Source organism: Antechinus flavipes, chromosome 4 (assembly GCF_016432865.1).
Source record: "Antechinus flavipes isolate AdamAnt ecotype Samford, QLD, Australia chromosome 4, AdamAnt_v2, whole genome shotgun sequence".
NCBI classification, from domain to species: Eukaryota; Metazoa; Chordata; class Mammalia; order Dasyuromorphia; family Dasyuridae; genus Antechinus; species Antechinus flavipes.
In genome coordinates this window covers 289,642,177-289,657,861 of record NC_067401.1, presented here as the reverse complement: position 1 = coordinate 289,657,861, position 15,685 = coordinate 289,642,177, and the positions used below count along the sequence as shown (strand labels likewise).

The window sequence follows — 15,685 nt, the reverse complement described above, 5'->3', positions numbered from 1 at the left end:
TTTACATTCTGGAGAGAGAGGCTCCCTTTGGGGCCCAGCTCACCAAGTCCCTCCCCTGTGTTGGAAGCATATTGGTGAGTGGGCCTTTACCCCCAGCCATTAGGTGGCATGTAAACCATCAGGGGGAAAAAGGAGAGTGGGAGGTAAGTTGTTGAATGATTAGAAAAGTCTGAGCTGATAAGCTCTTTTCAGTTGAAACCCCCTCAGTGATAAGTAGTTTGCGGCTGCTTTCAAGGACCTTTTGGGGTCCTTGGTGAGGGCAGAGCCCCCGGGAGAGCAGGGGAAGAAGAGGAGAGGATGCAATTAGTTGTACAGGGAAGGCAATCCCATGTAGCTAACCCTCCCCTCAGGATTCTTCTACAAACAACGGAGTAGTGAAGGGAGATATTAATGGGCTTATTTTTTTTTTCAGCAAGAAAACTGATTCAAAGCAAATTTATTTCATGCTGAATCCAGGGAGCTTTTGCTGAATCCAAGCACGGCTCTAAAAATGCTGTTATCATAAATCCCTGTGTCGTTGCAGCCCTGGTTGGAATATTTCTAAAGATTTATCTTGGGAGGTTCTATATCCTGCGTACGGATCATTACACAAGAGGGTGTGGGAGATGCTGCTGCCGGGGAACCCAGAGACCCTCCCGTTCTTCCCCAGCCACATCCCCCATCCCCTGCCTTCTGAGGAAGGTTAATGAATTGTTTATGATCACAAAGGATTGAACAATGCAGAGATGTTGAGCTCGGAACAGAGACGATGTGGGGCGGGGAATGAAGGAGAATTGAAGGGCTGTCCTATAGGAGAGAACGGGGGTCTGTTCTGTTCCCCAAAAGTGGACCTGGTAGCAATGAGACAAACTTAGGCTTGGTCCAAGGTAAAAACAATTAGAACCATCCATAAGTGGGATAATGGAGCCCTTTGCAATTTGTAACCCTGGCAGGTAAGTGCTGTTATTATCCCCATTTTACAGATGAGGAAATTGAAGTCACTTATCCTCAGTTTCCTCAAGTGTGTAATGAGGATAATATCAGCCTCTGATCCGGGGTCTTTTTTAATGGAGGCTCCTCTGTAAGAATCGCCGATTGATGTGACCCAGTAGTGGGCCCCTCGAGCCAACGAAAGGTCTGTCTGACACTTGGAATCCCTTCTCTGAAGGCGCAGAATGAAGCTGTCCAGGTAATAAGAGCTGCACATGCACACACACACATACCCACCTTCAGAGCAATGGAACAAACCGAGGAGGAAGACAAAGAAGGAACTCTCTGCTCGTCATTGTGTTTAATTGGATTTGTCCGAGCAGCAGAAAATTGAGCTGCACTTACTTCCAAAATGGAAATCGATGTCCCCAGTCGTTCAGTCCAGGCAGCCGTGGAGACAGAAACCTTTGGATGCGCCGTTGTGGGCTCTTTAACTGAGCAAGGCGGATTGAAGGGGGATAGAAAAGGAAATCTAGTACCTTCATCTGCCAGACCTCCCATGGTACGGGTGTGAGAAATCAGTGAGCAAGTATTAAGTACCTACTGTTCGTACGGGCATGAGAAATCAGTGAGCAAGTATTAAGTACCTACTGTTCGTACGGGTGTGAGAAATCAGTGAGCAAGTATTAAGTACCTACTGTTCGTACGGGCATGAGAAATCAGTGAGCAAGTATTAAGTACCTACTGTTCGTACAGGCATGAGAAATCAGTGAGCAAGTATTAAGTACTTACTGTTCGTACGGGTGTGAGAAATCAGTGAGCAAGTATTAAGTACCTACTGTTCGTACGGGCGTGAGAAATCAGTGAGCAAGTATTAAGTACCTACTGTTCGTACCGGTGTGAGAAATCAGTAAGCAAGTATTAAGTACCTACTGTTCGTACGGGCATGAGAAATCAGTGAGCAAGTATTAAGTACCTACTGTTCGTACGGGTGTGAGAAATCAATGAGCAAGTATTAAGTACCTACTGTTCATACGGGTGTGAGAAATCAGTGAGCAAGTATTAAGTACCTACTGTTCGTATGGGTGTGAGAAATCAGTGAGCAAGTATTAAGTACCTACTGTTTGCCCTTCAAGCATAATGCTAACTGCTAGAGCTACAAGCACAAAAGTCCAGGAATGACAGTTTATTAAGAATGACAATGTGCACACAGGATGACATGCAAAATATAATGTACATGTAGCTTTGTAACCATCTTTATACACATATATGCGTGCACATAAGTACAGTGAAAGATAACATAAATTTAACCTTCGATTTATGTAAACATGTGTGTACACATAAGTACATGTAGAATGTGTACCATTTCTATAAACATGTGTGCTTATATGTGTATATAACTACATGCAAATATGTCACTGTAACAATGTGTAGTTTATATGTACACATGCATGTGAACATAGTACACATAAATAAATGCAAATATACTACATGTAATGTGTTTGTATATAAATATATGCAAAAAAGTAACCTTTAAGGCTTTGTATATTTGTACATATATATGCATATAAAACATAATGTTTGTCATTATTTGTAACCAGATATATGTATATTCATGCAATGCACTTATATATTATATACACATAATATACTATATTTTATATATATATATATATACACTTATATGAATATGTACAAAATACTTTATATTGTTCTATACATATAAACCTTTTATAACTATATATATACATATTTTACAAAGGGATGTGTAAAATATATGTGACCTTTAATAAGTATATATATACATATGTGTATATGGTTATAAAAGGTATTTTATATATATTTGTAACAAAAGGTCACATGTATGTGTATATATGGGTATATGCAACATACCATACATGTAACCTTTTCTATCTAGATGTGTGTGTGTGTATATATATATATACATGCATGTGTACACATGTATGTGTTTGTATGTATACATTTATAACTGCATGCAAAATATATGTGCAACCTCTTAGAACTAGATATTTGCATATGTATATTATATATATATATAATATATATATATAATATATATATATATATATATATATATATATATATATATATATATATATATATATATATATATATATAATATATATATATATATATATTATATATATATATATAATATATATATATAATATATATATATATATATATAGACATACGTATATGTGGATCAACTAAGTGGCTCATTTGACCTGGAATCCAGTAGACTTGAATTCAAATACAAGGTCAGACATTCACTAGCAAGTCCCTTCATCTCTGCTTGAGTTTTCCCTTCTGAAAAATAGGGATGATGTTGGCATTTACACCATACGGTGGACAGAGCCCTGGAGTCAGGAGGATCTGAGTTCAGATTTGGACTCAGATACTTATTATCTGTGTGACCCTGGGCCAGTCATTCAACCCTGATTGCCTCCCAAAAAGAAATTTAAAAAAAAGAGGGATAATCCTTCTCCCAGATCTTTTGTGAGGATCAAATGAGACAACCACTGCAAAGTACTTAGCATAGTACCTGGCATATAATATAAGTGTCAGTTATTGTGGTGGGGGCTGTTATTACTTCACATGTACACATTATGTGCCACAGTGGAGAGAGTGCTGGATCTGGGGTCCTTCAGGAAGGGAAGGCATGTAATAAATCTGAAAGGAGGAACCCTGACAGAACAAAATGGCCATTTTAAGAGCCTGGTTACATGAAGCCACACAGCTTTTAAGGGAAAAAAAAAGACAGGAATAATTGTGCTTAAGAAAAATGACTAAAAATAACTCTGCACATAAAGCTGAAAGAATACCACAGGATGCCTTTTTTTTTTTTTTTTTTTTTTTTTTTTGCTAGAGTATTAACATAAGACCTTGCATGGTGAAATAATGAGATTATTATTTTTTATTTCATTTCACACTTAGAGATGCTGAAAAAAACTGCTCTAAGATAAGAGCATCATGGATTTGCTAAGGATTGTCAACAAAAATCAAATTGCTGTAATTTATCATAGCTCCAATTACTAATTACTATATTCCAGAAACTATGCTGGTGATTTTATAATTTCTATGTTGTATTATTGTGAGAAATACAAAGAAATAGTCTTATTTTGGGTACTTTTTGAATACTTTTCTTATAGGTTCTATATAGAATTAATACACTTTAAACTCATATCTGTGTTCACCTTGAGAATAAATATGCCTTGTATTTTTTAGGTTGTTTGCTCACTGAAATGTATCTAATCATTTTTTTCTAATTAATGTGTGTGAATGAGAGAGGGAGAAAAAGAAAAAAGAGGGTCACAAAAAGTCCAGTATCAATATGATGGGCCCTCCGAAGCAAGGCAGTAAGGACTCTTGGGTTGTCTAAGGAGAGATTAATTGGCCCAAGCCAGACATGGAGCTGGTTAAAGTTGCTGTGATGATCAGGGTAGGCTGTAACTCCCCCAAGTAGCCAGGAGAGAAGAAGGAAGGGGTGAGTGGAGCAGGGTGGGAGGAGGTGCAGGGGTATGATGTTGTTGGCTCAATTTTAATCTTGTGTAAATCCTTCTGGCAAATTAAAGAGCAATGTGGCCTCCACCCTTCCTCTTTGGGAGGAGGAAAGATTTTCTAAGACAGGGGTGGGAAATGAGTCAAGGGTGTGATATTCTATATTGGACTGTGCCAGAAGGTTGCTTCATGGAGCTTGAGAGATCATATAACCATAAGATAATCATTTAGGCAGGATTACACGCCATCTTTCCTAGGAAAATCATGATATACTTTATCCTTTTTTTAAAAAAATCTCTATCTAGTTCAGGATTTGAAAACGGATTTGGGTTGGGGTTACAAGAAAGAAATTAGGAAGGACCACAGTATCCAAGAATATTAAGAATCAACCCAGAGAAATGGAGGGATTCTTCATTGCCCCTTTCAGGAGCATGGGCTAGAGGAAGGAAATCAATTAGATAATTTTCAAGCATTTATTAAAGCATTATCTATGTAGAAGTCACAGTGTTGACCTCTAGGAATACAAAAACAAAAATGACACTGTTCCTGTTTTCAAGGAACTTATATTCTTTTATTATTATTACTATTTTTTATTTTCAAAACATATGCATGGATAATTTTTCAACATTAACCCGTGCAAACCTTGTGTTCCAAATTTTCTCTCTCTTCCCCCCATCTCTTCCCCTAGATGGCAAGGAATCCAATATATATTAAGCATGTTAAAAATATAATTAAATCCAATATATGGATACATAGTTATATAATTATCATGACGCACAAGAAAAATCAAATTAAAAAGGAAAAAATGAGAAAAAAAATAAAATACCAGCAAATAACAGAAAGTGAAAATGCTTTCACTTAGCATTTTGCTGAGTCCTCACAAGTCCCCATAGTTGTTGCTCTCTTCATCACAAGATCAACTGGCCTCAATTATCTTATTGTTGAAAAGAACCATGAAAGAACTTACATTCTAATGGAGAAAGAGAAGGAGGAAAAAAAAAAGCTCTTCTATAGTTAATGAGGAAGACCCAAGGAACATATGGACACATTTGGACACAAATCCTGTGTCAGCTTGTCTCATACCAGGAGAATCCATTCATAGACATTCTGTGTATTTTGTAAGTCATTATATACTTAGTAAGTATATTTGTAAGGCTATATATATATATATATATATATATAATAGCCTTAATACTATGTGTTATAGATTAAAATAGAATCATAGTGCTCATAGGGGCCTTAAAAATGATGTAGGTCAGCTTCCCCTCTCTTTACAGAGGAAGAAAGGGAAGGAAGGAAGGAAAGAAAAATGGCAAAAGAAAAAAAATTGGCAAAAGAAAGAATGAAAGGAGGGGGGAAGAATAAACAAGATCACAAAAGAAAGGATGATTGAGAAGGCTATTGTCATTGGATCACAAAGTACTTTGGGAGGTGTATAGGATCTAAGCACATTGCAAAGACAGTCAGAAATCAGCTTAAATAAAGCATTACAAGCCAGAGAAATCCCTGATAGAATTAAGGAGCCACTGGTATGATTAAAGAGGTGAGTGATATACTAGGATTTGCACTTTGGAAGACCAATTTGACATCCAAGTGTTAGTTTGACTGAGGGGAGACTCGTGGCAGATCTAGTCCATGTTTCTTGGTTCTTCCTCTACCAAACATCTTTTTTATAATTCTTTGCTGCTTCTAATCTGAGACATGTAGTTGTTCCCTTACCCTCTCTTTGTGTCCTGTGAGATCTTGCTGCTGCTTTAATTATGAATAATAATCATCATGTCTTTGCTTTAGGTGCAAAGTTCCCTATCAAGTGGACGGCCCCAGAAGCAGCCCTCTATGGAAGGTTCACTATCAAGTCTGACGTGTGGTCCTTTGGAATTTTACTCACAGAGCTGGTAACCAAAGGGAGAGTTCCCTATCCAGGTAAGAAGAGAGGGGCAGGAAGGAAACTTTCTTGGGATTTGGATGCCCCCACCCCTCCATTTGGAGATTTATTCATTCATTTCCTCAATAGAGCGCCTAGCAAATAACCTGTGTTTTTTTTAAGTGTTTGTAGAATTAAATTGCACTTAATGAATTCCACAAACATTTGTTTAAACTCCAACCAAAATTATAAAAATAATTCATGTTTTCACAGTGCATACTGAATGTGTCGGCCTGGTGATAAGGTAGTATGAAAATGAGGGGTAGAGAATAGATTCATGAATAGAGAGATCTCCAGGTTGAGGAAATTCCTATCATTGTTATAATTGAACCTTCTTTCTCAAAAAAGACTAATGACAACTGGCCATTCATCCTCACTTTTTTATCAGTGCAGTATGGTAATATCTCTTCAACTTCTGGGCTTTTGCTAAAAATAGTAATGACAAACTCAAGTAGAATTTGGTTCCCTTCTGCAGCATATTGACTGAAATGATCTATATTGCATTATATTTTTATTTATTTTTGTATACTTTTATATTTTAACTTGGTTTAGGCCCTCCTCTAGATTTCTGTGGGATTTGTAGCCACTCAGTTTTGATGCTAAAAACACAGGGATTACATGACTTGCCTGAAATCACAGAGTTAATGTGTATGGGACTTCAACCCACGTCTCTCTAGCTTTAAGGCTAGCTTTCTAACCCCTGCTCCAGGCTGCTTTAATGGAGTAATCCATGAAGCAATTAGAAAGACTTGGGTAATGTTTAATTTTAGGATGGTAGGGGTTCCTAGGGCCTAGCTTCTTATATAAAATCATGTACAGTGTGGCTGAGCAGCTACGTGGCTCAGGAGATAGGGTCAGGGAGATCTAACTTCAAATCCGATCTCAGGTACTCATTTAGTGAGTAAACAAGTCACTTAGCCTTTTTTCCCTCAGTTTTCTCATCTGTAGAAGGAACAGGAGAAGGAAATGCCAAATCACTCTAGTAGTTTTGCCAAAAAAACCTCACAAAGAGTCGGACACGACTGAACAACAATGTGACTCTTTTGGGGCAAGATTTTAAAGGAATGGGAAATCTAAAGTGTTTTTCCAATTCTAAATTTTAAATGCTTTTATTCTCTTATGCCAATTACTATGAGAGAAATAAAGTACTTTTCTCAAAGGTACACCAGTCTTTGCCCAAGCTGAGTATGTAGGAGAAATTATGGGCCTCCTCATAATTATCACAAAATAGTAAATGGAGTAAAGAGAAGCTTTAGCTGGAGTGAAGATCTTAAGAAACTTCAGAGATACAACCGCTGGCCCCTTGTAGCTTTATCCTGAGGCTTTCTTGGAAAATAAAAAGGGCATAAAAGGGTCTTCTGTCAAAGAAACTGGGAAGCTGGAGCTTCCGTTTTATGCCAACAAGAAGTCATTTTGAAATATATTTTAAAATTTCAAGCAATTAGCAACTGATCTGGGCACTTAGGCCCCACCCCATTCAGAATTCATGAAATCCCTTTCTCCTCAGCAGGAAAGTCCTGAAGTTGCTGTGTTGATTTCTTTTTCTTAGCCATTTTAATTTGCAATAGGGAAGGTTCAGCAAGAGCAAGGATATATCTGGAAATGTCTCAGGTGTAAAATTTAAAAAGCATCCATTGGACTTTTAAAAACTATTACAGGCAGTCCGCTTCCCAGATCAGGCTTGCAGGAGTCTTTGGAAAGAAAGGGTTAAAAGGTTCCATTTGCTTGTCTGATGATTAAACTCTACCCATCAGACCCACAGACTGAACCTCATCTCTGCAGGATATAGCTCCAGATGGCCAGAGCAAAGAGTAGAGACACTATTCATTAGCATGGCGAAAGAAAAGGTTCAGGCTTAGTATTGAATACTCTCAATATTCCGGCATCGGTGTTTATTGACTTATGTAGGAAGAAAGGAATGGGGAAATTTTTTTTCAAGTATTCCAGAGCCTGAGATTTTTTTCCCCTAATTATCAGATTCATGACAAGGGCATCTTAAAGATTTTTTGGTGCTTTAATTTGTTCTTTAGCTACCGCCTCAGCCTCCCTGCAGCAGTTATTATCCTGCAGTGGCTGTTGTGTGTATGGCGGAGCGAAGACCTGCCTTCTGAAATGTTCAGGAAATGTCTTCCAGTTACTGATGATTGAAGACAGAAAGGCGGTCTCTTCCCCCTCCGCTCAGTGCATGCACGCATGCCTAAGGAGTGAGCTAAAAAGCCAATGATACCAACGATAGCGAAGATTAATGAGTGACTGGGGCCTCCTGCAAATCCTGAGGGGGGTTGCAGCCGGGGGAGCCGGCAAGGGCAGATTAATTTGTAATCCCTTTGTCCAGGCTTTTTGTTTTTTTTGAAAGGAACATTTTTTGTGATTTCCAGAGGACCCAGAGAAGGAATTACTCCTCAATAGCATCTCCTTCTCTGTGTGCTCTGTACCTTCTCGGCTGCTGGGAGTAGCCATGGAGGCAGAATTGACAAATTCCCCATCTCTGAAGTGCTGGCAGAGGGCATTTGAGCAATCCGGATGGAAGTCAGCTTTATTGATGCTGCTGCAGCTCCCCACACGCACATATGTGTGTGCACATTCTAGGAATGGTCGAGCACACGAGAACAGAGGCTGCTGTGGTGGGAGGAACAAAAGCACTGGGGAAGTGGAGGACTGCTTCCCAGAAAGAAAACAAGTCGGTGTCAGCTCTCTGTATTAGGAGAATTGGAAGGCGAGCCTTCTCCCCCCCCCCTTTTTTTTTTGTATGGATTTTAAATTAAGTCCTTCATGGAAAGCTCAGGCTTGCGAGTCATTGAAAATGCTCAGTGCCATCTGAAAAAAACAAAAAAAACCACCATTATTTTGAATTTCTCTTGATCCTAATGGTCCCAAGAAACTTACATTTATGTGAGAAAGAAAAGTGAGAAAAGGAGAGGTGAGGTATACGTTTTTAAAAATTGAGGCTCTTTAATCTAGTCCAGCTTTAGGGTGAAGGAAATGGCTTTATTTTAGTCTCTTAGGATTGGATTCCTGAGCAGAATTAATTTTGAAAAGGGCTTTAAATAAGAAAAAGATAGTTTATGAATGGATGTGTTTGTCAGGTGTTTTGGCCAGCCTTAAAAATAGAGGGGATGACTAGCTGTGTGACCCTAGGCAAGTCACTTAATCCCAGTTGCCTCAGAAAAAAAATAAAGGGAAAAGGAATCAGAGAAAGAATGAGAGATATTCTGGGGGTGAGGTTTGGCCAAAACTGAAGGGTAAAGGAAGAGAGCATGATAAAAAGATATTAGGACGAGGAATAAATATTCATATTGCTTGAGTATTGAAATTAATGGTGAGTAATTGAAATCTGATGTGACACAGGAAGAATTGTTTGAAATTATATAAAGGGAAGAGAGAAGAAATGGGAAAAGAGAATATACAATGACAATGAGGTGATGGAGTGGCTAGAACATAGGATCTGGAGAACAACCAAGTTCAAATCTTGTTTTAGACATTGACTAGCACATGATCTTGAGCCAAGTCACTTATTCTCTCCTTGTCTCAGTTTCTTCACATGTAAAATGGGAATAATAATAATAATAATAGCATTTACTTTTCAGGGTAGTAGTAAGGGTCAAATGAAATATAATGTAAATCACTTTAAAGTGCTATGGTTTGCTAGCTCTAAACCCTAGCTCTTATTAGCTTACTAATTACTACAATAATATGCATGAAAATAATATTAAATAATACTAAAAGGCAGTTAAATGCAAATTAAAAGCAATGGCCAGTATTAGTTATAAAGACAGACTAACGGACCTCAGTTTCCCAATTTGTCAAATAAGTAAATCGATGAGTGAATGCCATTTCAACCCCAAGTTTGTTGATTCCCCTCTCCTCCCAATTCAGAGGTAGGATACTGTAGATGCCCCACCTAAAGCAAAAAAATTGTTTATGCTGGCAGACCTGGTAGCCATGTTGATTTCTTTCTTTCTTGTTTTTTTTTTTTTGAGCATTTTAATTTACTGTAGGGAAGATTCCATGAGGGCAAGGGTATATACCTGGAAATATCTCCTATGTAGAATTTTTAAAGCATCAATATGACTTTAAAAAACTTATTTTTTTACAATGTTACAATAATGTTACATGTGACTTTTGACAGTGGGCTCTAAGATCCCCATTCTAAAACTCTATGCATAAGTCTATATTGTTGTATAATATGTTATAATACTAGGAAAATAATATTATTCCTTAAAGTATGCAACATTAAAATTCTTTATATTTTATATTTATATTTTCGGCAACCTAGTGAATGCTTTGTCATAGATATCCTCAGTTTGCTGAAAGCTTAGATTCAAAAGCCATTCCAAGGAAGAGTTTGCAAACTGAGGCCCAGGGGACTAAATATGGCCCACCACCTGTTTTTGTACAGTATGAGACTTTAAAATGGTTTTTACATTTTTATTTAAAGCAAAAATTTTAAAACCATTCCTAGCTTAGTTTGCTGACTCCCCATTCTAAAGAAAAACCATTTTATTCCTGCGGATTCTCATTTATAAGCAAAACAGACAAAAAACAATTTTTCTGGGGTTGAGGCATCCATATGCTAGGAACATATGTAAATAGATGTACCTGTGAATTGGAGGTTATGTTTTTGAAAGGCGTTTCAAAATTAGGCCCACAACCTTAAACAATTCCATTTGCTTTTTCCATCATTCTATATTTATCTTAGCCCCAGGAGTGATAGGCATATATTGGCAGTGGATTTTCTTCCAGGGGTTGGGGTGGGAGTAGAATAGATGATGGGGTGTTGGGGGAGTTTTTTCTAGTGCCAGTGATATCATTTACTTTCCTCAAAACTTTGGTATTAGAAATTAACTCTTCAGTAAATTTAAGCATTGTTTCCTGGGCAAAATATTCTGACTAGTAGTACCCTGCCCTTGCTAAGCTGTGATTGCTAGTTAGCCTCAGATTCTAAGATCAAGGATGGTGAATTTGAGGTGATCTGGCAAGAGGGGCTGGTCTCTTTAATACCTAATACATCCATTTGTATACTGGGTATACCAAAAGCCTTAGGGCAGTTTTAAGCTGCTAAAGCCTAAGCCTGGATTCACTCACCAGTTTTAAGCTACTAAAGCTTAAAACTGTACTGTCTGCAATCTCCTAAAAATTGGCAGCTTTCCCATGCTGCTGATTTTATCTAGAGGTCAATCCTTGTTTTTTAAGTAGAAGATTTGCTCCCAGGATGGTGGTATCAAGTAAGATCATAGGACCATATATTTAGAGATCTTGTCTATAAAATATTTTTGTAAGCATTAAATACTTACATAATGGGGATTTTTCAGGGAGGAGGAGTGGGTATTGGATTTCTGACTTCATTGGTTTAGGGTGTACCCACTGAGAATACTCCCTCTACCAATATATCTTTCCGATATATCTGGCAAGCTTAGAGCAGAGTTCTTAACCTAGGATCCACAGACCCTGGAGGAGTATCACAAGGATTATGAACTAGGAAGATAGGAAAAAAAATTTTTTTTCACTAATCCCCATTTGAAATTTAGCATTTCCTTTGAATATGAATGCAAGCAAAAAAAAAAAAAAAAAAAAACAAAACATTCTTTTCCTGAAAAGGGAGTCTTTACAATTTACCAGACCACCAAAATGATTCATAGTACTTTTTTTTTTTTAATAGCACATTTTAAAAAATAGAATAGAAAGGGGACAGCTAGATGATGCAGCAGATAGAACACAGGCCCTGGATTCAAGAGGACCTGAGTTCAAAGGCAGCTTTAGACACTTAATATTTCCTAGCTGTAAGATTCTAGACAAGTCACTTACCTCCGATTGCTTCAACAAAAAATAAAATAAAATAAAAAATAGAATAGAATAGAAAGACCTGAACTCAAGAGTTGTTGGGGCATGAGAAGTTAAATGAGTTACTCAGGATCACCCAACCATTGCGTATCAGAGGCAGATTTGGACCCGGTCTTCTTGGCTCTGATGCCATTATCCCACCCTGCCTCCCTGGAGATACACACGTGTCAGTTGGCGTGCATCTTGTCCCACCGCACATGACACTTCCCACCCCAGGGAATGGGATGCCCTCTCGCCCCAGCATCCACTCATCCCTGTTCTTCTCTCCTAACTATGACACCCATCTTCCAGCTAGTCCCGTAATCTCTGTGCCAGTAGGAGCAGATTGGTTTGTGGGCATAAAGAGACCAGAGAACTAGCCAAGAGAAGAATAAGGAGCCAAGAAATGACCTGTAATTCTCCACAAGCCACAAATTCATCTTCCATCTTTGGCTTCTGGAGAGAAGGAATCAAGGGAGGCTTTGTGGCCCCTGCCCAGCACTCCTGAGTTGGACATCCTGTCCAAAATGCCCCAAGGGCCCTCCTTGCTTCCTTCTCCAAGGTGTCCCTTGACAAGTGGCATCTGCTGTGAGATGCAGCTAAGTAGCAGAGAATCAACACTGGGAGGAGACCGAGGATGGACCAGAAGCCGGTTGCCAATGGCTACCTACATCTCTCATCCCACTCCTCCTCCGCCCTGCCCTTCTGTTACCTGGGCATCCACCCCATGTGCTCTGTAATGACCATCTTCTCCCTTGGCCCTTCCCTTGCTCTTCTCTGGTGGAAAGAAGCTCTTTGTAGCAATGCTCCTGTCACTTTCTTACAGTCTAGCTGTTTGACTGCCATACTGTGCACTCTTTTCTGCATTTATTAGTCTGACATTTTTGTTTTGGGGTGGATTTTTTTGTTTGTTTTAAGCAGCTGCACTTGAGGTATTTGGTAAAATGAAGGAGAAGCCAAGCTAGCAATTAGCCTGCTTTGTTCAAATCACTTCTTTGTTTCCAGTTTGGCTCTCTCTTCAGAACCTCCCTGCCCTTAATTTTTGCTTTGATCCTGTACCAAAACCTAACACGAAGCCTCTTAGTGGCTGCCCTAATCTGACTCTGCATCTGATAGAATACAGGCTCCCTGGCTAGCTAAAGCAAGCACGCACACTTATCTTGCCTTGCCTTTCCCCTGCTTAGAGAAACAAGCCTAACATGGCTTTTTGGCAGGTTTGGGACTGAGAGCTTCATTGAGCTCCAGTCATCTATACCTACATCTTAGTGGAACTCGCACTGATCAGAAAAGGGGACAATTTGCAAAAGGTCCAAAGCTACTTTTCTTTTTCAAGAGCACATTTGTAACCGAAACATCCTTCCTGTTACTCAAAGACTTGATTATTATAAAGGTTTGGTTTTTTATTTGTTTTTATTTTAGAATGGGGATCTTAGAGCCCACTGTCAAAAGTCAGATGTAAATCATAATTAAGTAACAGTCAATTTTTCTTTCCTTGTTCAGACAGAATCTTTTAGAGATTCATATTGAAAGACAACAGCAGAAAAAAACATCTTTAAAAAAAAAAAACTTCTACCATAATTTTCTCCAAATATCCCAAAGCATAATACAGGATTAAGAAGTATTGAGAATTTTGGTGGGGAGGAAGACAGGGAAAGGAGGAAAGATTTGAGGCATGGGAGAGGGAAAGGGACTGGGTTTGTGATTTTACAGGTTATAGGGAAGTTCTGGGCATGGAAAAGTTCTGGTACCAATGTAGGTTGGCAGCTTTTCTGCAATTTGAGAATCCTAAAGAGTTGCTGAGAGGTTGGGACTTGCCCAGCATCACAATTATTCTTCATTCTCAATGAAGGGAGACTTCTTGACTTGAGCTTGAACTGGATTTAAGTGAAGCAAAATTATGTAGTCTTAGGGGTCAGGTGTCAGAGGTCTTCCTCCTTGGAGATGGGCTCTCTAAACTTAATGCTATACTGTCTTTTCCAGAAAGGTCCCAGAAATGGCAAAGGTGGGGGAAAAAATGGCAAAACAAACAAACAAACCCAAAAAAACACAGAACCTCTGTATCTTGTTCTGTCCAATTTTCATTGTAACAAAATTAATTTTTTAGAAGGAATTTTCCTTCTCTTCCCCCATATAAGTTCTCTGATCCATATCATAATGCGAAGGTGACCCTAGATTCTCAAAGGCTACACCAGAGGGCCACCACCAATGCTGGTTGTTACTATATCTGCAAAATAAGGTTACTATAGCTGCAAAATCCAGCTTTAAAGTTTTATGAATGACCTTGGCTAGCTAAAAAGGCTTCCTTTGAAACTTTGAGCCTCACTAAGTTAGGAAAGCCCTTGTTTATCTTTTCTTTTGAAAGAGGACCAGTGACTTATACATAGAGTTAAGTAACAATGCACTGGAAAGAGTACAGTGTCTGGAGTCCATGGTTCCAATCCCAGCTCTGCCATTTATTACCTCAAGTGACCTCCCAGTGAGTCTCGGAACAAGATCATTATTCTGTAAAGCCCCTTTCAGCATTAGACCCATGTACTTCTGAATCTTTGAGCTTGGTTCCTTATTTGTAAAAATAAGTTAAATCAGATTTAACTTATTTTTAGGTCTTTTCAAGCTCTAAATCTATGATTCTGCAATCTGCTGACAAACTTTTCACCAAGGGTTGTTGAGTTGGTCATCAGGTGATGAATTCATGGCAATTTATCATGGAGGGGTGGAAAGGGTGGTATAATCTGCATTAGTGGAAAGAGAGTCTACACCTATGAAACAGGCTCTTTTGGAATGGATTGAATATATTTTTAGTGCCTAGATCAGAATACAGGTTTAATTAGCTACAGGATTTTAAGGGAGTTAGGTGATGCAGTAGATAGAACACCAGACTTGGAATCATGAGTTCAAGGCTGGCCTCCGACACTTACTTACTGTATGACCCTGGACAAATCACTTAACCTTATTTACCTCAGTTTCCTCATTTGTAAAAGAGCTGCAGAAGGAAATGAAAAAACATTGCAGTGTCTTAAAACCCCAAATGGAATCATGAGAAGTTGGACATAACTGAAAATGACTAAACAATAAGTGAGGGGAGAAATAAGATCAGAAAGACTACTTTGGAAACTTAAAAACCTAGGAATTAATATTGTCTATTTGGAGACTTGAGGGAGATTAAGATTTGATCTAGCCAATTGTCCCTACTCGACTTCTAGAACAAGTTTGATCTACAGTTATATATGTGGTATTACTAAGGCTTACTCTTGAAAGGGGTCCTCTTAAATATGCTTACCTTAGTTAAACAAAGACAGACAATAATAGGACATTAGGCTGTTATTTTTTCCGGATTTGTGTATAGAAAAAAAAAGAAAATATAATGAATTGGAAGCCATTTTCAGTGAGAATTAATCAGTTCTCAAGCTGATTTTCTCACCTAGAAGCAAGAAACAAATTAGGAGCTGACACATGTTTTGTAATCATTGATTAGTGTGTATTGCCCCTCACATTAGAAAATGATCTATT

General features: G+C 38.3%; 1 protein-coding gene across 7 annotated transcripts in view; it reads left to right on the top strand.

Annotated features, from left to right (window-relative positions):
- The window catches only part of FYN (FYN proto-oncogene, Src family tyrosine kinase), a 272,216-nt gene that overhangs the window by 250,213 nt on the left and 6,318 nt on the right, over nucleotides 1-15,685 (top strand). For all 7 annotated transcript variants that reach the window (XM_051997556.1, XM_051997554.1, XM_051997553.1 and 4 more), the window contains one exon: nucleotides 6,223-6,354. In XM_051997556.1, coding sequence (XP_051853516.1) covers nucleotides 6,223-6,354 — 132 coding nt within the window. The remainder of the gene's footprint in view (nucleotides 1-6,222; nucleotides 6,355-15,685) is intronic.